Source organism: Equus asinus, chromosome 21 (genome assembly GCF_041296235.1).
Source record: "Equus asinus isolate D_3611 breed Donkey chromosome 21, EquAss-T2T_v2, whole genome shotgun sequence".
NCBI classification, from domain to species: Eukaryota; Metazoa; Chordata; class Mammalia; order Perissodactyla; family Equidae; genus Equus; species Equus asinus.
Genome location: NC_091810.1, coordinates 87234683 through 87261965, shown reverse-complemented (window position 1 = coordinate 87261965; position 27283 = coordinate 87234683). Strand labels below are relative to the sequence as shown.

Sequence of the window (27283 nt, the reverse complement as noted above, 5' to 3'; positions counted from 1 at the left end):
TTTTTTTTTAAATGTCAAAAATTACTAGCTTATAATAGCATTAAATTATAATTTCACTCCATATTCCAAAAAAAAGTGTACAAACTCTTAAAACCTGATTTTTATAGGGCAATATCTGAAGATATGAGAAGCCAAAGGCTGCAGTACTGAAGCCTCAGTCAGTAGATTAGCAGCGAGTCCAGGGAAGCTGAGCCTCACACGGCCTCCCGGAAGCTGTCATCCTAACAACTACCATCCTGAAGCCGTATGACTGTGTTGGTCTCCTTTCCTCACTCTCTGTTCAGTTTACGTCAAGCATTTTTCTGTAAGGTGTTGAGAAGGAACAAAAACACGGGCTTCGGGGTCAGGCAGCCCTGGATGGAAATCCTGGCTCTGTCTGGCCGTGGGATCTTCTCAAAGTCACTATAAAATGTGGATAACGAGGTGTCCTCCCCAGGGTCATCAGGGAAGGACAGAATGAAACGGGCGACGTAAAGAGTGTTGCCAAATGCCTGGTTCTTGATAAGTGTAATTTGCTTCCTGTGGGTGAACAGAGCAGAATGCTTCCCATACTCTGAGATTTTCATGCTAAGATCAGGCCTATCCAAAGCACTAAATTACCAGAAGACTTCAATCTCTCTTATTCTACTTTTTTTTTAATGTCATATTCCATTTGAGTCCCAAGCATGGAAGTAGGTACTATGGAATGTAAACAAGGAAACAGAAATATATTGAATGAATAATACGTGAAACAATGCTCTGACTCACAGAGATGAAACAGCTGCTTGGCTGCACAGAAGAATTAACATTAAAACATTTAAAAAGAGACTTAACATAGGAATAAGCTATTTTAATCAAGCAAAGACAAATTTATATTCATTATTTCTAAAAATAAAATTAGACTTCTCCAACCCTTGACATCTGCATTTAATAATATCTTCTAACCAAAATACAGATGCTAAAACAGCAAATTACAGTATATCTTGTACAGCATACAGTATGCTCACTGTTTATACACTTACTTTAATTCTAGTTGGTCAGTATGTGGTCAATGCATACTTAAACATCACTCATAATAAAGTTTTCACAATTAACAAAAAATGTGACAAGGCTTAGTCTTAAAACGGCTCTGCTATAAATTGTATAGAATATACAGAATTACAAAGTCAAGTATTTTTTATCAAAATATACACCCCTCCCTGAAACTAACACAAGCTATCAACATTTTAAACGAATAATACAATTATAGAAAATATTTGCAAAATTATTTTTTCATGTATAAATATTCTGCCATATTTACTTTGGTCTAGAATTATCAGCATACAAGTCCACTTAAAAAATATCCACATGTAAGGGCTGGGAGACATCACTACATGTAATAATTTTATATTTGGAGTTACCTCAAATCAAAATGACTAAAATGCACAGTAATTCTCCTTGATTCATAATCCTAATCGAGATAAACAAATTAATAGATCACAGGATTGCTTATTCAATATTCTAATTATCAATTTGAAAAAGATTTTCATAAGCCCTTTGTGACCATCTCTTTAACGAAACCCAAATGAATAGTGCAGGTGTACATATATACAATGTATAAAATAAAGTTGAGTCCGCTTGCATTTTCCCATTTGCCTCTGTTACATAATACTGTATGTGAGTGAAAGTAGAACAGAGATAAATGCAGGTACAATATTGGGCTTACTTAACAGCAAAGTACTACAGTATAAAAAGGTCAGCTCTGATCACGTCCTTTTCCGGGTGTGAAATGCTTTCTTGCCCACCCAAATCCATATTAAGTCTTCTTCATGGAGACATCACAACACTTGGAGAGAGAAACTGGAGTCCTTCGAGCTACTTCTTCGTCATGGGAACCTTGGGTATCTTGGGTTTCCGTCTCCCAAATCCCGTGAACATGAATGGCTGCAGGTCACCCTGAAACCAGGCTCTGCATTCTGCCCACACTGGTGATCAAAGCGTAGGAATGTCTTCTCTCTCCCTCCTATTCTGGCAGTTTAAAAAGTAAGAATCACGAGATCACGAGTTCCAGCTTCCCAGGAACCTAGTCCACATGATGGAGTATCCTAGAGGGTAATTAGACTTTGAGGGCAATGCCGATGGTGTGGGCCAGCATAAAAGAACATTAAAAAACTTGAGCGGATTTTTAGGTAAGGGGGCTGGATATCTGCAAACATGAAGACAAGGCATTTGGCTTTGTGGATATATTTATAAGTCATGTAAGTAAGTGATGGAACCTTGTCATTCCACATTCTATCTCCCCATCCTCCCCAAAACAAAGCCACTGTTTGAGGCAAGGAAGATCATCAATTCCTCTTGCCCAATCAAATCATTAATGGTTTGGTGGGGGGGTTCTGTTGTCCTTTTGTTTTATACTAGTATACACTTGTAGGCTGCATAATCTCCAAGAGGGCTAATAATTGTAGGGACTAGGCTTTCTGTCACTTTCAAGTGCCTGGGAATTCATCACTGTATGCGTGCCTTGCGCTAAACTTCCTGGACACTCCTTCTGTGGAACGGGAGGTGTCAGGTTTTACTTGACCCCTGGGACTGGGTACGTCTATCTGGACTAGACCTCCACAGCCATGGCCTTGTGATAGATGGAAGACTGTAGGGCGTTTCAGAAGAATTTGACCCTTCTTCATTTTCTGAAGTGAGGCCACTGCAAAGTAATACACAGCACAGGTAATCACAGGTAAGTTCTGGGAAGGCTCTCCCCCATAGATAAGGCATGACCTATGTTTTCTGCGACTCGAGTAGACCAATTCTAACACAGCTCAGCCATAACTGCAAGAGAACAGCATTCCAGCTAAAAGCACACGCATGCTCTTAAGTCCTATTCAAAATGCTTTCTACTGCTTTTTACAGCAGTCCTCATTATTTGCAGATCTATTGCTCATCATTATAATTCTCTACAGGGGACATGGACAGTTAAAAGTTATAGTGATTTATATATGTATTTTACAAGGTTTGTGTGCAGAAAAGTAGTTCTAGGTAATGTATGAACGTCCTACTTAAGTTACTCATTTCACACGTATTTTCAGCTATATTATTACTTCATATGTATCCATTAATTTAAACAATTTTTAATAGTGCAGAAGCTGGATGGGAATAATGACTGTTGTAGCTTGTTCACCTTTTAACATATTTATGAAGATGACATTTTCATGATATCCGACCCTTATTTTCTCCAGTGACTAAAGACAGTTCAGCAGCCGGTTCCTATTAGCACTTACTAGAAAGTTTTAAGTTAGGCTAAAATTAAACTCTTTGTTTTCACTGGCAGAAATACCACAGCGAAGAACTTCATAAGCTTTCACAAGACACTCGGGATACTGGAGGATCAGCTATTTCGTTTTTGTGCACTTTGCATGAAGTTAATGCTAAAACCCAAAGTAGATATTAGGATCCTTTTTCTGGAATTTTCACAAATGAGATTTTCCTTTTTTACACTTCACTCCTTTATGACTATTATGTGAACAAAACTAAACTGAAAAACGAAAACAAAAAAGGAAACGGCTAACTAAAAAAACCCCAAAAAACACAAAGCCACCAACTTAGGTTTTTGAAGATTTTTCCAAGTATTGCCATTCAAAGGACATTTTCAACAATGGTCTGTACGTTATCCTTTTGGTCATTGTCTTCTGAATCAATGAAATGTGGATTTTCCAGGGGATCTGAGTTTTCGAGGCACACGTCTCCTTCTATTTTCTCCCGCTGACTTGGGCTTTTGAATAAGTGTTTCTTCTGGTGCATCCCAAGGGCAGCAGCTGTTTTGCAAATTTTGGGGCACTGGAAGCAGGCGTAGCCCTTCCCGTCATGCTCCCGAATATGCCTCTGCTCATGATTCCTTTTCGTGGACAGATACAAAAAACTCTGGAAGCAGAACTGACAGTGGTAACGCTTTTCACCAGTGTGGATTCTTTCGTGGATTTTGAGGGTCTCGTTCAACGTGAACGCCTTGTTGCAGTACTGACAGATGAACTCCTTCACGCCCAGGTGGATGCGTTCGTGTTTCTGTAAGTTTCCTTGCATGGAAAAGCGCCGCCCGCAGGTCTTGCACTGGTACGGCTTCTCTCCCGTGTGACACCGCATGTGCATCTTGAGCGTGGAAGGGCTCTGGAACTGCTTGGCGCAGAGCTCGCACGCATAAGGCCTGGCAGTGAGGTGCCGGTGGGGCCTTCCTTGGTTTCCAGCCCCTGAGGCCTTGTCTCCATCACAGAGTTCACACTGCAACTTAGGCATCTCTTTATTTTCTTCTTCCTCAAAGGCCTTCTCCTGAGGAGACTTCCCCACCACGCAGTCCAGTTCTGCTGGGTATTTACACTTATTGCTTGGGCTCCTGTTTCCATGCTCCTTCCTCCAGTTGACTTTCCTCATTTTTCTCAACTGTCTGGATTTCTTTTTGGGTTTGTAGTTGTAGTACGGGCGCCACGGTTTGTCAGTGGAATCCTGGTCACTTGCGTCATCGAACATTTCGCTCATCTCCACGCACTCGGATTGGCAAAGCCCCAGCGGGCTGTCTCTGTTGGTCTCCGGGTCGCTCTCTCGTGGCAGAGTCTCCTCCTGCATTTGATACTTGGGTCTTCTCCCTCTCTTATAGAACAGTTTCGATCCTAGGATATGCCTTTTCACGATGGCTTCATTCCCAATTTTCACTGTTATTTGGCAGAGGGGCGCGACGTTGCTATTTGTGGAGGTTCCAGGTAGAGCAGGCTTCGCAATGTAGGTTTCAATTTTACTGGTTTCTTTAACGATGTTTGTGGTTTTGCTCAACGACCCTCCAGGGTCAGCAGTGTATTTTGACTCCTCTGGTAGTTCTCCCCTGATACATGGTATAGTTTTCTTTTTCTCCTTAATGCTTTTGGGTCTGCTGGCGACTCTACTCCCTTTGTCTGGCTCAGGTTTGCCGTCATCTCTCAGGGACTGGCTGACAGCCGGTTCTGAAGGGGCTCTGTGGTTGCTGCTGGTCATGGCAGCAACAGTGTTGCTGTGCATTATCACCGAGGAAAACTGGCTACTGTGCACAATGACCGACGGTGCTGAGCCACTGTAGCTAATCACAGAGGCGGAGTTCTCACTGCCATTACTCACAGACAACACGGGAGCTTCTCCGGCAGGGACGGCAGAACTGAGAGCATTTTCGGTGGAAGAAACTGACACCTCAGTTGAATAAAAGTTATTGTCAACATCAACTTTCAGTGGCTCCTGTCCCCATTTGGTACCCTCTGCATTTTGCACACTGGCAGAAGTGGGTATGTTCTGACATGCAGGTGTTTCCAATGGGATGGGTGGACTCTTGGTCAAGGTGTTTACACTGTCTTGGAAATTCAGCGAAGGTAATTCAGAGCTGTGTGGATTCTGAATGACATAGGGACCAGGTGCAGACTCACTGATCTGACTGTTCTCTCGAGCATTTTCATAGGAAGAGTTCCGGTAGCTCTTATAAGGAGCCCTCTTGCATTTCATAGGCAGGAGTCTATAAAGTTTATATGGATAGACACTAGGCTTCAGGCCCCCATTGGCCGTCTTTTTACTAATGGACAGTCTATGATCTATGGCATGGAAAGACTTCTGATGGTTTTTGAGTATATAGTAGGTCATGAAGGTTTCAAGGCAGAAAATACACTGATAGCGCCTTTCTCCCGTGTGCCAAATTTCATGTCTTGTCCTGTACTCAGCCAACGCAAACACTTTGTTGCAGTAATGGCAAGGATATGTTCTTCTCCATGAGTGAACATTTGCATGTCTCCGGAGGCTGGATAAAGTCACGTAACTACGTTTGCATACAACACAACTGTAGAACATCTGCCCGTTAACAAATTTAACCATGTGGTCCGTTTCCGGCAAGGTACTTCCGGAACTGGAAAATTCACCAATCCTATTTTCAGATAATAAAGGTTCTGGACTTGTGAACGAACCTCCGTTTTGTCCAATGGTAGGATAGTTTTCTAAAAAGCGTTGATTTCCTCCCGGGACGGGCATGTGGCTTGCCCTCATGCAGATCTGCTCGTGCCGGTCCAACCTGTTCAGGGTGCTGAACTGCTTGTTGCAGTGCTTGCACACTAACGGCTCCTGTGTTGGCTTGTGCAGCTGCATGTGGGCACTGAGCAGAGTGCTGCTGTCAAAGGATTTGGAACAACAGCTACAATTGTAAACGAGGGGTGGAACCTCCGCTGTCGGCGGCCCGGGGACGTCCGAGGATTTATTTTCATCTTCCCTGGAAGGACGGACATCGCCTTCGTTGCGGGGAGATTTTGAATGAGAAAGAACTGCAGCTGGCTGTGGACTTCTTTCCTGGTTAACCTCTGAGTTGGTTACTACTGGAGGAGGCGGTATATTTTCTGCAGCTGGATCAGAATCCTGGGGCAGGGAGAGCGTCTTTGGCTTGCGGCATGTTTTCGGCTTTGCTGTCAGAGCTTCACAATTTTCTTTACCTGTTTTGCCAGGTGAGTTGCTATCACGTTCACGTACAGGCTGACTTCTGTAAGCCTCGGCCACGGAAGAAACAGCATATGAGTGCTCAGCCAGGGTCCGGACGGGCTCCGCCTCGTGGCAGACATCAGTCCTCTCCAGGCAAAGGCTAGAGGTCCTCATGGAGTCAGAGACCTTTTTGAAACTTGCCCTCAAGTCCAGTGGAGAAAACATGTTATTACTATTTTCCGTTTCAATGATGGAAAATGCATTTGTGATCCTCGGCCCATTAGTGATGGCTGGTTCTTCATGCCTTTTTTCATTTTTTTCCTCTTTAACCACTCCTTTCTCAGTAATGCAGAAGACGTAGGGACCTGGGGAATTTGAGAAGTTGCGATCGGTAAGATCTTCCAAGAAGGATATTCCCAGCTTTTTCCCTGCAGCTGCAAGGTCAGTGACTGTTTCCTGTCTCTTGACGACGACTGTGGAGCTGTAGATATAATTAAGGATTTCTGTAAACACTTCAGCTTTGAGATCATCCAGCTCCAGGACGTGGCTGGAAATACAGATTGTGTGGCTCCAAAAGATATTTTTGAAATAAAGGCTGGAAGCAGCCAGGACATTGCTGTGGGCTTTAAATTTGGTGTCTTCCACAATGATAGTGACATCACATAAAATGCCCCGAATGCGCTGCTCATTTAAGATGGAGAGCACTGTGTCACTGTGAAAGTCATCCTTGAGGTCCCTAGAAAGGGACATGACTGTCATCTGAAACGAGAGGAGAGAAATGGTCAGAGACTCTTCCACAAGTAGCTTCTATATTTCTAGACTATTTTCAACATCTTTGAAAAACTTTTGTTTTGTATGAAAATGCAGGTTTTTATTTCATTCTATTTTGCTTCCAAGACTTGGAGTCAACATTAGAAGCTAAATCTTTATCTCGCCCCAGCCTGTTTCTCATACCATTGCCAACAGTTGTTATAGTTGGAAATCCTCCCAGAACTCTTTCTCCTTCTTCCTTCAAAGTTGTAGCTATATATACATGTCCGAATTTGGGCGGAGGAGGTCCCCCCCAATGTTAAGGGTCTCATCATGACTCAAGGCCACCGCACTGAACCCCCCGAGTTGGGCAGAGCCACGGTTCTGCCACAAACCTCCGATCCATTTTCAAAGAAAGCCCTAATGACCTGACCCAAACATAATTCATGAAGCACGAAAGTGATTTTAAAAAAAGTTTTTCCTTAAGGAAGCAATACCTGTGTGTAAAGGTCCTGCCCGCTCAGAGAAGAAGCAAGAACTGGAGGAGCCATTCCTCTTTCGTGGCTCAGAGGCGTCTCTCTGTGGAAAGCCTCAGCCTGCATGACCGAGTCTGACCACCAGGGGCACCCTGCCTCTGTGCTACCAGCCCTTGGGGGCACCCATCCCATTCCTTTTCTGAGTTCTCTTCCACTACAGCCAAAGCAGACTAGGGTTTTCAAAAGAACCCTGTGAGGTACTGAAGGCAAACCAAAAGGAAACAAAACACGACACCAGGAAAGTATGTTTCTGAGTTTACAATACTGAGTCTAGCCACAGGTTCCTAAATTATCACAATTTAAAGGCACAGTGGTCCTTATTCTGGTCTGAGGATCTTATCTCTGTTCTTCCTGGAGCCTCGTTCTTGTTATTCTCTATCTATGTTCTATACCACGAGCCTGGGATGGCCAGAGCCTACCAACCAACATTCTAGTGAGTGACGGTCAAGAGCAGAAGCTTCCATACTTACCCAGAGTAAGAAACACACGGTACACATTGACCTAAGACAGCAGTGAAGTAAAACTTAACCTCACGATGTGTGTGCAATGCATTCTGTTCTGTTCCATTATCTTTCATTTAAAAAATGTTAACAGCAACTTACTAATTTCACTACACACTAATAGATCACTCCTGCAGTTAAAATAAAACAACCCTCTGCAGAAGGACCTACTAACCAGCTATTCATCCAGGCTCTATCCTTATCAGGTGACATCCAGAAAGCCATATAGCTGGATGCTCGCTCTTTAACTCCCGGAGGCAATGCCTTCCTAGCACATTTATTCATTTGGAAAGACCAGACGGCCACAGAAAGAATATCTTTGTACCTTTTCATAAAGCTTTTATAAGCTGTATCCACTATTTTATTTAGTGTTCACACAAGGATCCATTTGCTAAATTCTTTTATTTCATTCAGCCATTGGAAAAAGTGCATTTCCACTGACAAATTCTTCAGATAATGAGAACAATACGCTCACCCTGTTTCTCTTTTAGTTCTTGAGATAAGGAAGCTTAGAACTCACTTTTACCATCACCTGTCGCAGCCATTGTCAGCCTGGGTTTCTGGGGTGACTATTGTCTCACTTTCTTTATTTGACATTAGTTCTTCTACTCTTGTTTACCCTGCCTTTAATTATAATCTTCCATGAATCTTTTCTGGAAGTGTGGGGGATTAAATCTATAAATAAAAATGGAATTAAATGAAATGGGATCTTTACGGCTTCTGTGTGTCCCCGAAGGGAGAAAGGGTCACCCCTGAACACATCACAGCAGTCTGTCCCTCACTGGTTATAGATCAATGACAGACTTTGCTGATGTCCCCTTTGCCTTCCTTGAGGTCTCTCTGGTCTGGGCCCCTGTAGAATCTCCTTTCTCCCCTGACTCATATATGATTCTCTCGTTTGGCTTTGCTGAAGCCCATACATTATTTCAATTCTTTATCTGGCCTGACTGGATAGTCTCAGATTTGGCAAAATACATGCTGTATGATTAAAACAACGGCTTCCATCTTGGTTTAATTCTATGCTGACATCATCTATGTTGTCCTTCCACCTCAAAACCACTGCTTCTTCCAAAACACTCAGTTCACGGCTCACTGAACCTCCCACAGGCTCTGCTTGCGTTTGGGGAATACAGTACCTAACATCAAGCTAACAAGTACTCTAGGGTCTCAGGTTATGAGCCCCACTCTCTTCTGCAGGATTCTCTGAATCTTCTCTTAGATTATTCAGTCAGGACAGTGAGTAAAAGGCCAACTGTTAACATTTAATAATATCTTAGCCATACTTACAGTTAGAATAACATATATAATAGGAACTATCATTATATGTCATTAAAACATCCTCATAACTGTGGAAAATCCAAGTATGATATCTTTCAGGGGAAGAGCTACAATTGTGCGGCAGAAATCCTTTTAAAATGATAGTTACTAACCAGCACCTTGATTTGCCTTTTTGGCACACACAAAGAAACTTCATTCTTGTATCAATTTTATCCAGCAAATATGTTAATGCCTCCCAGGGTCAGAGACAGTGCTCGGAGCTGGAGATAGTGAGGAGACTAAGGCATCTCTGCCCTCAAGGAGCTCCAAGTCTAGGCGAACAGAGAGAACAGCCAACTAGTAACTGGAATCCATGACGGTAGGCCTGATATAAAGGTAGGCACAAAGAGGTAGAAGATGGCGCGAAAACTGCTTGTTTACAGGCGCCCTGCAAAGCTCGGCATCAATGAATAAATGGAACAGCGGTGTGGGAAGGGCATTCTAAGCAGAAGGAACACCATGGGCAAAACAAAAAACGGTCAGAGGGTCTCGTGTACTCAGGGACCAACAAGCCGGTCTGTGTGACGGTAGGAGAGGGCGTGCCCTGCCCTGTCCCCAGTGTCCTCCGCAGTGTGGCATACAGCAGGCCTCAGCACCTAACCATTGAATGACATGGGCTAGGAAAGGAAGGGCCAGACCAAAAGGTAAAGGTTCTAAAGGACTCTCCACAGTACATTTTTCTGCAGGTACGAGGGAACCACTGAAAGGCATGATCTGATTTGAGTTGAAAGAAAAATCGCTCATGCTGCAGTGCGCTGAGAGGATCAGAGGAGGGCTGCGGGCTGCGGGCTGTAGGAGAGCAGCTGGTTAGGCCATCCCTGCGGTCCGGGTGGGAAGTAGCCTACCCACCCAGACAGAGTGAGAGCCTGGAGGGGGCAGATGGCCCCACCCCCAGTTAAGAAAGTGGGAGGGCAGGATGGTATGTGAACTCAAAATTTACTTTAATTCCCTCGACCAATATGAACTGAACAACCGCTAAGGACGAGGCATCAGGCTAAACGTTATAGGAAGACAAGAGTCCACTCCCCCTCTGCACAGTGCTCACCGCACGCCTACTATATGCTTTGGGACAGTAGCTCCCAAACCTGGCTCTGCATCGAAGTCACTGGGGAAACAGTTTCGAGATCCTCCCTCCCCCTGTCCTGCAGAGAGTGCAGTTCAGAACAGCTAGGGCGAGATCCTGGAATCCATATGTATTCTACACTTCTATTTATTTAGTGAATAAAGAATACATTCATACGATACCAAATTCAAAAGATGTAACAAGTAAATATTGAAAAGTCTCCTTCCCACCTTGTTGCCTGCCTGGCAAGAAGGACTGGCGCCTAGTAGCTGTGTCCCCTCATCACAATTTCTTACACACACACACTGCCTGTCCTAGCACTTACCACCAAGTGGCTTCTCTCAGTAACGTGACCAGCCTGGCTCCTTTAACCAGTTTTATCTGTGTGACTGATATGAACACTAAGTAAAACAACATCGGATCCACAGATCTTATCAGACACACTTTAGGGGTATCCCCCAACTAAAATTAAGACATAAACGAGCTCATGTGTGGGGCCAGTCATTGTCACCAAAAATAGCATTTTTTGACTTAAAAAAGTTAAAGTGACCTCCTCGCTATTTTTCTTCATAGAGAGTAACTTGAAACAGAAGCCTTCGGAGCTCCTGCCGACGGAGAGCCCACAGGAGACTTCAGAAAAAGAAATATAAGTTGGAAGGAAGATGAGATTTAATTTACAAGTAACTTTCTAAAATGTTTTCTAAAAAGCATGTTTCATGAAATAAATTCGCTACTCTCAAAAGTATTACTAAGATGGAACAGATAAGCATGGAAAAGGCTAACAGAAATGTGATAGAGGCAAAAATTTTGGTGAGCCAATATTTTTTATAATTTCTAATTAGATAACTGTGGTCATCCGATTTATGTTACCATTTTCCTGAGTTTGTTTTTAGCTGTAATAGTTTTTAACAAATACCTTCTAAATACATAAATACATATATGTATATATCTACATGTATATACAAATAAATGTATGACTATATAAATATGTGAACATATGCTATATGTAAATATTTTTTATAAGCACATAAAAATAGAGTAAACATACAATGCAGCATTCAAAACAGGACCCTTGAGAAAGGGCGTGCAACTAATAACCGTGCTAGGGAGACAGGTATACATTGGGGCTGCACCCTGGGAAATGAGGATGGATGGTCATCCTGTATTTATATACATAAATATGTAAACAAAATATAAGCCTCTATGTAAATTAAATATAAAATTCTGTATTATAGTTACAAGGACATACGTGTATATTTAATAAAGTATACTTTATAAGCATGTAAAATGCTTTTAAGAATTTTATAAATATATGATAAACACACTTTATATTTATACTTTATATAAATGTCATTGGAAAATTCTAGTTAATTAGCATATTTAGAATCTTCCACTGCTTTTGTCTCCTGCCATACTCCAACCTTATATAATACATACACATACATATAATGCAAAGATGGGCATGTAAATAAGATACTTCTGGTGATTAAAATGACTTTTCTTCACTTGTTTTTATTTTTTTATTATTATTTTTTTTGTGTGAGGAAGATTGGCGCTGAGCTAACATCTATCGTCAATCTTCTTTTTGCTTGAGGAAGATTGGCCCTGAGCTAACATCTGTGCCAGTCTTCCTCTACTTTATGTGGGATGCCGCCACAGTGTGGCTTGACCAGTGGTGCTAGGTCCGCACCTGGGATCCGAACCTGTGAACCCCAGGCTGCCAAAGCACAATGTGCAAACTTAACCACTATGCCACCAGGCTGGCCCCAACTTCACTTGCTTTTAGGATTAACTAGCTTTAAAAAAAATAAAATAAATCTATGCTCCTGGTAAAATATTCAAACAGTACAGAAGGGCATTAAGGTACAAAGGAGAAGGCCCCTTTTCCATCTTAGCCTCCTCAACCCCACCATCAACCCACCCAGCACACACACACTTCCTACCCAGGGGTGCCTTTTCTCATAATTCGGAAGATTTCTACATTCTATCTGTATAAAGCTGTAGGAGAAAGACTGTATTTTCCTTCTTGAAGTTCTTCTGTCCCGGCCCCAGCCCCCCTGCCTGGCAGTTCCTTACACTTCCTCATCTCAGGTGACACCCTATGCGGGCAGCCTTCCTCCTCCGGAATTTTGAGTTTGGGGCTCCTGCCTTTATCATAACGTGTCGTGTTATGCATTTGTTCACATCTACCTTGCCTCATTTGCTTCTCGAGTGCAGGACAGTCTAATCTTTGTGCCCTCTGCACCTGCAGGTACAATGTATTGCTGATGATCCTGACAGGTAGCAGAGAGGAACTGGCTCCTTGGACCCCGAGTGGCAAATGGCTTAAATTATATATTGTGCTTAGAGAGGTTCCTGATTTAAAGCTTTAAAAATTAGACCTAGATGAACCCAAATTCTACTCTACGGAGAGCGAAATTACCAGGAAAATAAAATTGATTCCTGGGGCCGGCCCTGTGGCCAAGTGGTTAAGTTTGCATGCTCCACTTTGGCAGCCCAGGGTTTCGCTGGTTCTGATCCTGGGCATGGACATGGTACCACTCATCAGGCCATGCTGAGGTGGCATCCCACATGGCAGAACTAGAAGGACCTGCAACTAGAATATACAGCTATGTACTGGGGGGCTTTGGGAAGAAGAAGAAGAGGAAAAGAAAAAAAGGATTGGCAACATAGGCTCAGGTGCCAATCTTTAAAAAAAAAAATTGATTCCTGTCTACTTTTTTCCTAGTTTCCTTCCAATATGGCAGTTCTCAAAGTGTTTCATGGAACTCCGGGTCTCCCAAGACCCTTTCAGCAGGTTTGTGGGGTCAAAACTTTTTTCAAAATAATGCTAAGATGTCATTTGCCTTTTTGTTTTTGTTTTTTTTTTTACTATGCTGACATGTATTAACGGTGCAAAAAGCAATGACGGGTGAAACGGCTGGCACCTTAGCGGGCATCAAGCCAGTAACACTCAGATCAAGGAGTAAAAATGTTTAATTTTCTTAAATCTTGACTCTTGAATCTCTATCTTTCTATTCTTCTGTGTGATAAAATGGGAGGTAAACATAGAAGGATTCCAGCGCCTACTGAAAACCACGACTGGCTGCCTTGAGGAAGAGCACTTGGGTGGTTCTTTGAATCATGAGCTGAACTCACCAAATTGTTCATGGAACACCATTTTTACTTGAAAGAATGACTGATAGACAAACTATGGTTATTCAGGTGTGGGTATTTGGGTGAATGCTTTCTTACAAATGAACTAAGTGAGTTTGTCATTTCAAGAAAGTAGCCTTTTTGTTGCCAGTAATAATATTCAATTTTCAAGGGAAAATTAGAATTTTGGAAAATTTGTATCCACCACCATAAGCTCAACACTTCTCAATATGTACATAATGATTTTTCTAATGAGGTTGGTGGTGATACTAAGGAGTGTGATTTTTGGATACTGTGTAACAAATCTGAAAGATATACAAAGCTCAGTGAACCAATATTTTCCCAATGACCAATGCATATTATAAAAAAATCATGCATGGGCTAAAAGGTGTAAGAGAGACTAATGGATTTAAATGTAACAGAATACAGGGGCTGGCCCGGTGGAGTAGCAGTTAAGTTTGTGTGCTTCACTTTGGTGGCCCAGAGTTCGCCAGTTCGGATCCCAGGCGCGGACCTAGCACTGCTTATCAAGGCATGCTGTGGCAGGCGTCTCATATATAAAGTAGAGGAAGATGGGCACAGAGTAAGCTCAGGGCTAACGTTCCTCAGCAAAAAAGAGGATTAGTGGCAGATGTTAGCTCAGGGCTAATCTTCCTCAGATAAATAAATAAATAATAAGGAAAGCTCTTCCAGTAATATATATACAAAATGAATGTAACAGAGTATGGAAAGTTCATTGATACAGTTTTAGATTTCATGTTGCAACTAATCTTTAAGAAATAACCACTTGTCAAGTTTTGGTGTAGTATCAAAGAATATTGACAATTAATTGAAAAAGCTATTAAAAATATGTCTCCCTTTTCCAACTGCCTATTTGTGTGAGGCTGGATTTTTCTTTATACACTTCAGTTAAAACAACATATTGCAATTGAATGCAGAAGGAGATATGAAAATCCAGCTGTTAAGCCAGATATTAAAGATATTTGCAAAAACGTAAAACAATACCACTCTTCTCACTATATTTTCTACTTTAGAACATAATTTTTAAATAAAATGTTATTTTATTATACAACTGGGTTTATCAGTCATTTTTCATGAGTTAACAGTTTTTTAAATTCTCATTTTTAATTTTGAATATGGTAAATATCGACAGACATAACTCAGATAAACAAAAGCTCTTTGGGTCCAAAATGATTGACAAGAGATTAAGGGGGTGCTCTTTGGACCAAGAAGTTTGAGAACTGCTGCTCTAACCTATAAGAAAATATTCAAAATTATTTTTAAAGAAATTATTTTAAAATTATTCCACTCAATAAAATAAGTCATATATAGGCCTAAAAGAACTGAAGTCAGAGTGAATGAAAGCGTGGTAAAACGCAAAGCAGAAATCCCCAGGAGACATTAGGAGCGCAGGAGAGAGGGAAATACAGAGACACACCCAGTTAGAGACCTGTACTCTACAGCCGTCTTTAATTTTCCAAGCTAGAAGTGATTGCTGTCTCATGTTTGAGCATGGCTGAAAAACCAGGTGGGCCCACAGACCCTCCACGTTTGACTCAGGTGAAATTTGTTCCTTGATTTGCAGGGCTGCCGTCCACATCCTGTTGTATGTCTATCACTGCTTGCATCCTTGCCTTCCTCATCTCAAAGGTTAGCTTGGTCACGGTATTCTCTTTGCCCAGATAATTCTCTCCATTCATCTACTAAATTAGCCCCCTCCCCATCATATCCTGGAATCTGCTTTTAGGCACTGGTTCACTCATTCTGGGATGGAACTTGAAAAAAGGGAAACGATTCTTGGCAATGATCTGACCAACTAATTCCCAGTATTTCCAGCTTATTTAAATCTCCCCTCCTCTGATTAGTCAAGGCAACTTTACCTGAATACACAGAAGTCCAAAAATTTAAAATGATAGCTGCCATATAAACTTTTAACTCTCACAATGCAAAAAAATACTCTTGAAAAATCTCTTAAAGTTGTTAACCAACACACCTATTACGTAGAACTTTATAGGGCTTGTTAATAAAATTTGACGTACTTTTATTAGTAAATCTTTAAGACATGACAGAGTGAAGTAACCCTGCCCAGCCTACACTCTTACTGCGAACTAGAAGTCACTTACTCAAGACCACGCTCCAGGGCCAGAATGAACCCCACTGTCTAAAGCTTCTGCCCAGAGAAAAGGCCCCGAGCCCTCTACAGCACCTGGGCCACTCAATTCCTAGCATACATAGTGACAAAACTGAGCCGACAGAGCAACTTTCTCCTCCCTCCACCACAAGTCTTCTTCTATAAAAAGAAACTTAGAACCCAACTAAAAAAAGAACGCACTGTATTAGGAGACTGACCTGGAATCCTGCAAAAGTCAAACTCACAGTCCATTTCGGGCCAGTGGGGGGCCCATATCGATGTGGAATTTACTGCACGGGTCCACTCTTCGCTGTGGAAAGTGTTCCGACAAAGGAACTGCTTCAGGGACTCGGCCCCCCCATCCCACACACCTCTGCAGTACGTTTTCTCATAGTCGTGTTGGGTGACTACGTCAGACCGCCTCACGTGACGGGGTGTTAGAAACAGACGCATCAGATCTCGAAAACAGATTACAAAACAGAAGCCCTTTATAGAGTTCAGCTGTGTCTAGGAAAAGGCAAACCCTCTTGATTTGCCTTCTAAATGCAGCCGGAAAGGGGAGAGAGGAGCTGCCTTTATCAGACTTTAATGCATTTAAACGATCAGATTCAAGAAGGCGTAGCGTGGCGAGGGAAGTTTGCTTTTTCAACGGAAATTTGGGCCGTTTGCAAGGCTAACATCAGGACGCTGCCAGTGCCCTCAATACACAGAGGGTGGCTTCAACAACCTTACCTGAATGCATTATTTTGCAAAGGTAAACACTGGGTCTCTGGATTTGTAGCTGCGTGCACACAGATCGTGAGAATGAGTATTATCAGATTCACGGGTGAAGCAATGTGCCCAGTTAAAGACTTCAGGCTGCTTGTTTGGAAAGATGAAAGGAGGAAAAGGTCCGTGGTGTTTTTTTTTTTTTTTTCTTTTTGAAACACAATAGTATTTCAGGGTAGCCCAGGCCTCTTGGGTTCATCTCAAGATCAAGCTTGCCCAGACACCTGCTTGCTCAAGAAACCTGGCAAACAGGCTTAGAGAATTTCTCTCTGAAGCCCTGGAGTGCTGTGTCCATTTCTGTCTCAACCAAATTCCACTGACACTCAGAGCCTCTACTGAGCATCATTTTTAAATTGGAAGGCATTTTTAACTTGAATGCTATGGGGACCAAAATGCAAGTGACCAAAATGACCAGGACAGGATTCCTGTCCCCTGGAACTTCTCATTTGAGGGATGAGCTGATTTCAAAAGCCAACTACCATTTTCTTGTGAACCTAAAGGGCCAGCTGATTTCATGGCCCTGTTCCTCTCCTCTGACTGCTACCTCTCGGGGAAGGCAGAGGGTAGAACCGTTGTACATCCTGACTTCGGAACAAGAATGCAGCTAGCTAGTGGCAAGGCTGGGCTATCCTGCAATGGACAGAGCACCAACTGCTGCTTTGGTGTTAAACTGTCTAAATCCACCTCCCCATTGCACCCTCGCTCTCCACCCTCAGCTCCCTCTGCACCCTGGCTTTCTGGGGACAACTGCAAGACAATGAATCACAGTTTACATGGGTTCTTTCTGGATGGACCAGAAACTGCACAGAGAGGAGTGGACGAGCTAACTCACACGAAAACCACCAAGCACAGTGCCTAGCACACAGTAGGGGTTCAATGACTGTGGGCTGGAATCAGCTTGAGAACTGTGTCCTGCCCCCCTCGCGGCTATGGAGGGACCTGCTTATGCAATCCACTCTTCATGCAGCCCACAGGACGACCTTTTAAAGTCACAAATGAGATCAAGTCAAGGCCTCCTTAAAACCCTTCAGTGTCTTTCTCCTGGTGTTAGGATAAAATCCAGAGCCTTCCTTGTGACCTGCCAGGCCCTGCACTGTCCACGAGTCCTGTCCACTCTCCCCAGACTCACGGCTCCCTTCTGCCCAGCCCTCTGTGCTCACCACATGGGCCTCCTTTGGCTTACTCTGCCTGCCAAGCCTCTTCCAGCCTTGGAAGAGCCTTTAAACTCACTGGTCCTGACACCGCCCAGGGCTGACTTTCATGCTTCGGGCCCAGTCAACATCACTCAGAGGGACCACCGATCTCTCTATTTGCTCCTGCCTCTGCTTGCCCTCATGTAACCTGGTTCATTTCCTTCCCACTCCTTCTCTCAACATGCAACTCCCCCCCACCACCGTGTTTGCCTGCTTGTTCACTATCCACTCTGCCCACCAGAAAGTAAGCTCCGGAGGACAGGAGCTTACGCGTCCTGTTCACTGTGACAGCTCCAGGCCCCAGCATGCAGTGGGCACTCAGGAACTGTTTGTTGAGTGACTAAGTGAAGTGACTAGGCACATAATACACGAACGAGGCTCACCCTGATTAAAAAGCTCCTGGCCCCACAGCCCTGCACCCCGATCCCCTGTGCCCTGCTCTGCTTTTCCTTTTCCACGGCACTCAGAAAGTTCCACTATGCCACACAATTTACTCCTTAATCCTCACTGTCCATCTGCCTGCTGGAAGTTCAGCACTGCAAGGGCAGCAATCTTTGATTTTCTTCACAGATGCATCTTAAACACCTAGAACAGTGCCTGACACGTAGCAGGCCCTCAGTAAACATTCATTTATGAAGCGAACAATCCGTAAATAGATACATGTTCATAAATCACCATTATATACGGACAGGCACCATAAATATTGCCAATTACAATTTTCATCTGTTTGAACTTCCTCAATTTTGAATCAAATTGCTTTTATCTGATCCATTTCAGGTTGTGGAGCACTTCACTTACTAATTTATTTCACCTCCTTCCCAATCCTGCGAGGCGGGCAGGTAGATTGGTGATACCACTACGTACTCACAGGGTTAAACGAATTAACAGAGTCAGTGCTCAGGGTTTGGAAGCTGACATTACCATCCCACCGGAGAGCTGTGGAAACCGAGCCTGGAGAACGGGGCTGCTCATGGCAGAGCGGTGATGTCTGACAGGGCACCGTGCTCAGCCACCTCCCTCCCTGTGCGCACACAGCGCGAGGGGAGGCAGAGCAGCTGACCTGCCCCATCCAGCACAAAATGGCCCCGTACCGAGTCCGCACTGCACGCGTGTTGTACAGGATCACCACTGCAGAAGCCTGCAGCAGGAACAGATCCAGGCCGAGACTCAAGAGCCACGGCCGTCAGGGGCAGCCGGCCTGGGTCACATGCCAAGAAGTCCCCAAGAAACGCTGCCTGTCATGAAGCAGAATGCACCAGAAAGGTCCCCAAGAAGGGAAGCTGGGGATGGGAGCAAAGGCAAGCAGATCCCTGACCAGGGGCAGCAGTTACCAGGGCAACCCGAGCATCGTCAGACGATGGGCCTTGGGCCTGGGCCCTGCCCGTGCTGTACAGCAACACGGTACAGTAGGCATTTTCAAGGTGCCACTGGACCCAGTCAGTCACAGTGTCCGCCCCACAGCCCAGAACTTGCTAAATGCCTGACACCAGAGCCTTTACACACACCCACATGTCCCAAACTTAGAATTTTTAGTACTAAAAAAATTGATTTGTAAAAGGTTGCTGCCAATTCAGTCCAAACACTCAGGAGATAAAGCCAAGGATCTATTTGCACAGCCAGGATGTGCTAACTTGAAGTGAATGCTTGAGGAAGGGAGTTTTCATTTGTTCCCCCGCTCCGAGCACTGAGATTTACCCTCTCACTACAGCGTGGGATGATGCAGTCTCAGGGACCATGAGGCTCATGCTGCGACAGTGGGTATGAAGCCTCAAGGGAGCAGCAGGGGAACAGAATCTCCAGGGTGGGGCCAACTCTGGGTATGAGCCTCTCCATGACAGAGGGAAGGGTCTCCTGCCAACACTGAGCTGAGACGGGGCCAGTGAGGCTCATCCAAACCCCAAGTCCAAATTCCAGTATCTTTACCAAGGCTTATAAAGTCCTCTGTGATTCGTCCTCACTTCCTGCCACTCTAACCCACACCAGCCTTCTTTCTGTTTCTTGACTAGGCCTAGGATCTTCTCACCTCAGGGCCTTTGCACATGCTGCTTCTGCAGCCTAAAGTGCCCTTCTAGCCCAGGCAGCAACCTACCCTGGTCTCCATCCAACAATCCTCCCCCTCAACCAGGTTCATCTGTCATGTACTCTCAGCATACTTTCTTTCATAGTGCTTATTATGATTGTAATTAAGTATTATCTGACAAATGTGTGCCTTTACCACAGAGTATAAATTCTGTGAGGGCCGAGCCTATTTACCACAGTCTCCCTAGCTCCCAGCACTGCATTTGGCACAACATAACAGGTGCTAAAAAAAACCTTTATTAAATAAATGCAAAAACTAAAGCACCCAAACACCAAGTTTCTAGAGCCCACCATACTGGCACTGTTACCAAGCTTTCTGCATCTGGTGTTACGTCGACGCACACTGCCCTGCTAGTTGTCATCCATGCTAAAAGAGGGAAATACATTTGTGGAACACAAAAAAGCCAAGAAAGTTTTCTGACATGGTAAAAGGAAAAAAAAAGCACACAAAAAGCAAATCAACACTGGCCTAAAGCGGAGCTGGGAGGACAAGCCAGGGCCGTGCCCTGCCCAAAGTTGATACCGCTCCGACAAGTTAAAACACAGAAACACAGCTTCGAAACACCGAAAAATCGCTTACTACTACTGCTCTGGCTCTAAGGAAGGAAAAGAACAATATTTCAAGCTCCACTGACTTGCTTTGTTCTGTTAAACACAACAGGCCCAGAATGGAGCTGCTTATGCTAAGCCCCACGTCACAAAACCGAAACTTAACTTACTGACAGCTTTGGGTCTCCCAGAAATGGAATCTTAAACCAGTCACACTCATCCAGGAAGCAACTGATCAGCATCCGACAGGAAGTCTGCCTGACAGACCCCTGCCGTCCCCTGTGAGGAAAGTCACCTTGCAATAACCAACCTGCCTTTCTGCCCCATATAACTTCCTCCTTCTGCTCCCCCTGCCTCTCAAATCTCCTGGCTCCTATAGCTCTTTGGGGCTCCTTTCCGTCCTAAATGGGATGCTGCCCGATTTGGATCGCTGAACAAAGCTGATCAGATCTTTACATTGACCCAGTTGAATCTCCTTTGGCAGTTTAAACCCCAGGGATCCGGCCTTTGTCTCCCAGTGCTTGGACTAAACTGCAACAAACTTTTAAAACTTAACTTTCTTTTTAAATACCAAAAATTTAAGTTGTGGCCATGTGGGTGCAGCACAGGCCTCGGTGCTGGTGCTGGTGCTGGCGAAGGGCTTCGCCTCGGCACGCAGTCTCCCTTCCCCACTCCCAGGGGCTCCACTCTCCATAATCACTTTTCACTTCCTCCTGATGTCTTCTCCCCCGCTCAGCCTCCTCTCAGGAGAAGCCAATCTGGAGAAGGTTCTGGGCTGAGAAGCACGGCTGGGCCTGTGGCCTGCTTCTGAGTCACAGAACAGTGGCAGCTTGTGCTTCCCCGTGCTCCGACAAGTGACCCACGGCAAAGGCATACACAGCCCTTCTCCCCCATGAGTCAACCAAAAGGAAGAAAAAGGCACCGCAGGGCCTGCTCACAATGGTGGCCCTCAGCAGAGCTGCACGTCAGACTCACCTGCAGAGCCAAAAAGACTATGAACAGCGTGACACCAGGGACGCCGACTCGGCTTTGGGACCAGAGTCTGTGCAGGCATGCTTTTTGCACCCTGCTGAGCATCACTGAGTTCTGTTGTGCATGTGAGCTGCCCAGGACTTCTCGTCACCCCATGAACAGATCACTGTGTCTGCTGCTTGTGTCGGAGCCCCCGTGGGCAGTCTTCCTGAGGTTGCCTTAGAGTGACACTGACATCTCATCACAAACGAGTCAATGTCCCCAACGTGACTTATCCATTTGGCAGCAGGAAGTTCACCTAAATATGCCAGGCACGTGCTGTGTCCCTAACACCTAACAAGCCCATCCATGTGCCAAGGACCATTCCACACACTCCATAGACAGTATCCTGATTAAGCCTCACAGCAATCTTATTTTGCAAATGACAAAACAGAGACTCAGAGAGGCTCGCTGAGCCTGGCTAACTTGACCAAGGTCATTTAGCCAGTGAGCGGCAGAGCTGGGATTCAAACTCAGGGAGTACGACTCAAAAACCACACTCTCCATTTTAGGGTCAGGCGCACCAAGAAATAAAGAACTTAGCTTTTCCACATCTTTCTTGGTATCAAAGGCTCATATGCTCATGACTCTAGCCTACTCCCCAGTGTCTGTGGGTGCTTGGCAAACAGTAGCCCAGACCTAATCATGGCTGCCATGTGTGGGGGACAGGTCATTGCCCTGTGGGATGCTGTGGGGGTACAGGGAGGCTGACAGCCAGCCCATGCTCCACTTGGCCAGGTACATACCTAGTGAGCGCTGCATCCCCCTGCCAGAAGGGGGCCATTTCTCTGATATGCACAGCCGCCATATGGACCACCAGGCAGCCCTGGGGTGAACATTTAAGGGAAATTCAAAATTTTCCATAACATTGTACTTTTAAGTACTTTCTTTCTTTTTTTTTTTGAGGAAGATTAGCCCTGAGCTAACTACTGCCAGTCCTCCTCTTTTTTGCTGAGGAAGACTGGCCCTGAGCTAACATCGTGCCCATCTTCCTCTACTTTATATGTGGGACACCTGCCACAGCATGGCGTGCCAAGCGGTGCCATGTCCGCACCCGGGATCCGAACTGGCAAGCCCCAGGCCACTGAGAAGCAGAACGTGCGAACTTAACAGCTGCGCCACTGGGCCGGCCCCTTAAGTATTTTCTTTAAAAAAAAATGTAAACTTCAAAGTAATATATGGCACTCATAAATGTTATCATTTTGATTTTGATCCACTTCCATTTGAAGGTAATATTTATCAAATGCCTACCATCCACCAGTTATTGAGTGTAAAACAGGGGCTACCACAAAAAGGGGGCATAATGGGGAGATTAAAGCTACTGAGCACTGTATTAGTCCATTCCTGAAACAGGGCTCTTAGATAAGCAGACCATGTCCGGGCTGGCACAGTAGCTAAGAGCCCAAACTTTGGTGTGAGGTGGACCTGGCTCTGTCACATTCTGGCTGTGACCTTGGGCAAATTTCTTAAACTCTTTGCACCTCAGCTTCTTCATCTGCAAAATGGAGCTAATACTAGAATCTACCAGGGTTAACATGAAGATTAAATGATAACACCTATAAAGTGCTTGGTGTAGTTGTCTGGCACAAAATCAAGCTTAATAGACATGAGCTATTATCAGTATTACTATTATCGATTAACTATTATTAGTCGCAAATGTCAGTAGGAGCAAGTCTTGTCAAGCCTTGACCCCAGGCCCCAAATCTAGGGAATGTGGATTCGTCAACGGCAGAGACAGGTTTCAATGTTTCACTGTGTGCCCAGGGCTCCCCACGGGAGCTCACAGTGCTCACAGCCTGCAGGGCTCCTAAACTAACCTTCCTTTCCCATGGCAGAGGGCAGCTACTTCTGAGCCTTCGCTCACATGTGGGCATTTAGTTACAAGTATCATCTAAATGATTTTCTTTTCTTTCTTTAGTTGCACCTTCTTTTGTTAGAATTTCTTCTAAGCAAGCAGAAAAAGGCATTAAGAATTTAAATAAAAATCATTCAAGTTGGCTATTTGTTAGCAATTGTGGTAAAAAGCTTGACAGGAAGGAGACCAAAGTAAGCTGTTTAAGACAAATACTTAAATCATTTATACGTTTCCATCATGCATACTTGTCCTCTTAAGTCAGAAGGGCACTCCAATTTGGCTATATAAAACAGAGCAAGGGTATTGTCCGTTTATTGGGTGATGTGCCCGTTTTTGATCGTGACATTCTTAGACCTTCATAAAGAAGCCTCCCCATGTCCTGTTTCGTCACCTCTCCTGTCCGTTACAGCTCCTGGCCGACCACATGTGCTCCTTTTTCTCACACGGAGGGGAAGTTTGGACCTCCTCTCTCTTACTTTAAGCCAGGAACCTAATAACAGTCAATCTGGTTATAATTTATTTTAGAGAATACTTTCATGTTTTGGTTTTTTGATTTTAGAACTTTTTTTAGTTTATGTCTCAGTTTAACGAATTCATTAGGTTGTGCTTTGTTCAGTAAAAAAAAATATATTAAAAATCTGGGTTTAGGGGCGGCCTGGTGGCACAGCGGTTAAGTTCACACATTCTGCTTCGGTGGCCCGGGGTTTGCCAGTTGGGATCCCAGGTGCAGACATGGCACCGTTTGGCAAGCCATGCTGTGGCAGGCATCCCACATATAAAGTAGAGGAAGACAGGCACCCATGTTAGCTCAGGGCCAGTCTTCCTCAGCAAAAAGAGGAGGATTGGCAGTAGATGTTAGCTCAGGGCTAATCTTCCTCAAAAAAAAAAAAAAATTGGGGTTCAGTTTGGGGTTTAGCACATTTATGTGCTGATTTTGGATTTTGGCTCAAGCTTCCATTGAAGTCTTTGATTAACACTTTGACAGCTGTCAGAGGTGGTCAGTAGTTGCCAGCTTTCCTTGTCCAACCCTTCTCCTCCTGCACAGTCACCTTTATCCTCGGAGGGGAGGGCAGGCCTCTGCTCATACACTCCTGGGTCCAAATTCCACTTCTGTTACTTCCTAGCCATACGAACGTGGACAAGTTAATTAACATCTCTAGATCTTTCTTTTTTAATCTATAAAATGGATATAATAGTGCAACTTAGTTCTTAATAGGATTAGATGAGACGATACAGATAAAATGCAGTGTCTCATTCTATTGCTCTTTTTCATCCTAATTTTCCATGAAAATTCCAGAAAACAAAACAGTACCTACAACTCTTTAGCCCATCTCATTATGATAATAGCAACCAATTTAACGCTCACTGGTTGAAGGGGCATTGGAAGCAGGGGTCACGGTGTAAGCGGGGACTCCCCCGACGCTGACGTGGGGAGATGAGCGGCCTAGAGAATCTCTGCTTCGAGGGTTTCCAGGGAGCCCGGGCAAGGTCAGCTCTGACAGCTGGACGGTCAGCAGCCAGGCTGGACCCACAGCAAGGAAAGGAAGCTAAAAAACAGTCATGGAAGGTAAGTGCAAAATCAAATAGCAAAATCAGCGACTGTGGTAATACAGTAAGAGTTCCTATAGCAGGGTCTTGGGAGAATATGCTAATACAGTAATATATATATATATAGTAATATAGGTAGGGTAATGTGATTGAAAGAACATTTACTTTTAAAAAACAGGTACATGCATCACGATGTAATATTCTGATAAATAAAGCCAATAACTGTATATTAACGCACACAAAATTAACAACTCTCTCGTTTTGGGGAGCCCTGCATGCCCATTACAGATATGGTCCCCCCCGCAGCCCTACTGTGACGAGTAAGCAGAGAAGAGAATGGGGCTCTGAGCAACCGGAGAGAGCGTCGAAGCATTGAGTGGCTTCTCTAGGTCCACAGGTTGCTCTTTCCCGCCTGGGTAAACTGAGCACTGAGCAAGACTGCCCTCTGACCATCACCTGAGCCCCCGATGAGATTATTACCCAGTTTCTTCCCACACAGAAACAGCCAAAACATCGAGGCGGCCAGCCTCCCCAGTGTTAGGAGACAGGGGAGGGGAAGGCAGAGCATTTACAACCTGAGTGCTCTATTCCCTTCACACCTTCATTCTGTTCCATCCTCACCTCGCTGGGAAGGGGGCCTTTAAGCACAATAAGGCAAGTTATGCTCTGAGAGGCAATCAATAGCAGCAAGAAGGAGGGGAGGCAGGGCAGGGGGGTGTCCTGGACCAGGAGAGGTGGGGCCGGAGGCAGGATACAGGGGGAGGGCGGCCAGCGGGGAAGGGATTGGGGCTCCCTCCCTAGAAAACAGAACCCAGGGTGCTTTACTGTGACTCCTGGGAAGGGCTGCCTCTTACTGTGTCACTGAGCCTGCCCACTCTGCTCTTCCAGGTGTCACAGGCTTAACAAGAGGGTCGGAGTCGTAAAGGCGAATTCCCCAAGGCAATCCCTAGCTCTGGCAGCAGGCAGCCCCTCTTAAAAACGTGAGCCTGCAGGCAGAGCCTTTGTCTGCAGCAGCTTTTGCAGGGGTGTGTTTTCATTTTACGTTGGGTGACCACAGCCCACTCCCAGTCCATGGTGCCCTGTCCACAAGATGGTGCTGAGTCCACACACACAAGCGCTCTGGAGCAGCCGGGAATCCAGTCTCCCAAACCTTTCTCAAAATGGGCAGATGAGGAAGTGTCACTTCAGAATAAACAGACACTGGGCGTTTTGGATAACAAAAAGCAAAGAGAGCATGCACTCTGATTCATTGTTAACGTGCCACAAATGGATTCTAGAGCTTCTCCAGATCGGGTGGGGACCGCTCACGCCTCGCCGGTGCAGGGAATTTCCTCCTTAGCGGAGCCATGGAGGGCCTGGGCTGCAAGCCCGCCTCACAACGGTCCTCTGCAGGTTTACTCTGCAAATCCTGTCCTGGGCTAAACCTCTCCAGCTCCGCCAGCTATTCCCCTGCAAAAAGAGTTTTATAGACAAAGGGAACTTTATTTACTCTGACCCTCTCATTTTAGATATGGGAAAATTGAGGGGCTGGCCCCGTGGCCGAGTGGTTAAGTTCGCACGTTCCGCTTTGGCGGCCCAGGGTTTCGCCGGTTCAGATCCTGGGAACGGACATGGCACTGCTTGTCAAGCCATGCTGAGGCGGCATCCCACATGCCACAACTAGAAGGACCCACAACTAAAATACACAACTATGTACCGGGGGGCTTTGGGGAGAGAAAGGAAAAATAAAATCTTTAAAAAACAAAAAAAGTTGCGTTTAGATATGAGGAAATTGAGGCTCAGAGAAGTCAAATGACTTGCCTAAGATCTCGTGATGTGATCTAATTTGGTGTCTGGACCTCTGGTTCCACACGCCTTACAATATACCATTCTCTTCAAAAGGCAGATGCTGGGACCCACTTACTAACAGCATGACCTTAGAGGGTACTTACCTCCCTGAGCCTCAGTCTTCTCATCTGCAAAATGAAGCAAATAATACCCAGCCCAGGACACGCTAGGACTAAATGAGGATATGAGCACTTAGCAAGCACACAGCAAACAGTACGTGCTCGAGAACTGACTTTATTTATAATACACAGACTTTTTTGGAAATGGAGTTCTCCTTTCTTCCCTTGTTTTCTTCTTCCTCCTTGGCTTCCAAACTTCCAGGGCTGAATTTTTTAACTGAAACTCAAAATTTCACTTATTTATTCTGGTTAAATTTGATTGTGTTCATTTGGTCCGTGACCTCCAGTCTGTTGGAATATTTTAGACCGTCAATTCTATCTCAAAATATATCTACTGATTCTTTAAACATATTACACTGATTCCTGCTCCAGAAACTTTCAGCCAAGTTTAGGACGGTGATGTCTGTGACAAAAGGGCATGAGTGTTTTCCACGCTCACCTCCAGAGACGGCAGAGTGGGACCATTCTTCTTACCCACTCAG

At 44.7% G+C, this 27283-nt stretch overlaps 1 protein-coding gene across 2 annotated transcripts in view; it reads right to left on the bottom strand.

Moving 5' to 3' along the window:
• Positions 1 to 617: 617 nt before the first annotated feature.
• Positions 618 to 27283, bottom strand: part of ZBTB38 (zinc finger and BTB domain containing 38) — a 76038-nt gene continuing 49372 nt past the window's right edge. For both annotated transcript variants that reach the window (XM_014852014.3, XM_044755387.2), the window contains one exon: positions 618 to 7179. In XM_014852014.3, coding sequence (XP_014707500.3) covers positions 3589 to 7179 — 3591 coding nt within the window. In that variant the 3' untranslated portion in view covers positions 618 to 3588. The remainder of the gene's footprint in view (positions 7180 to 27283) is intronic.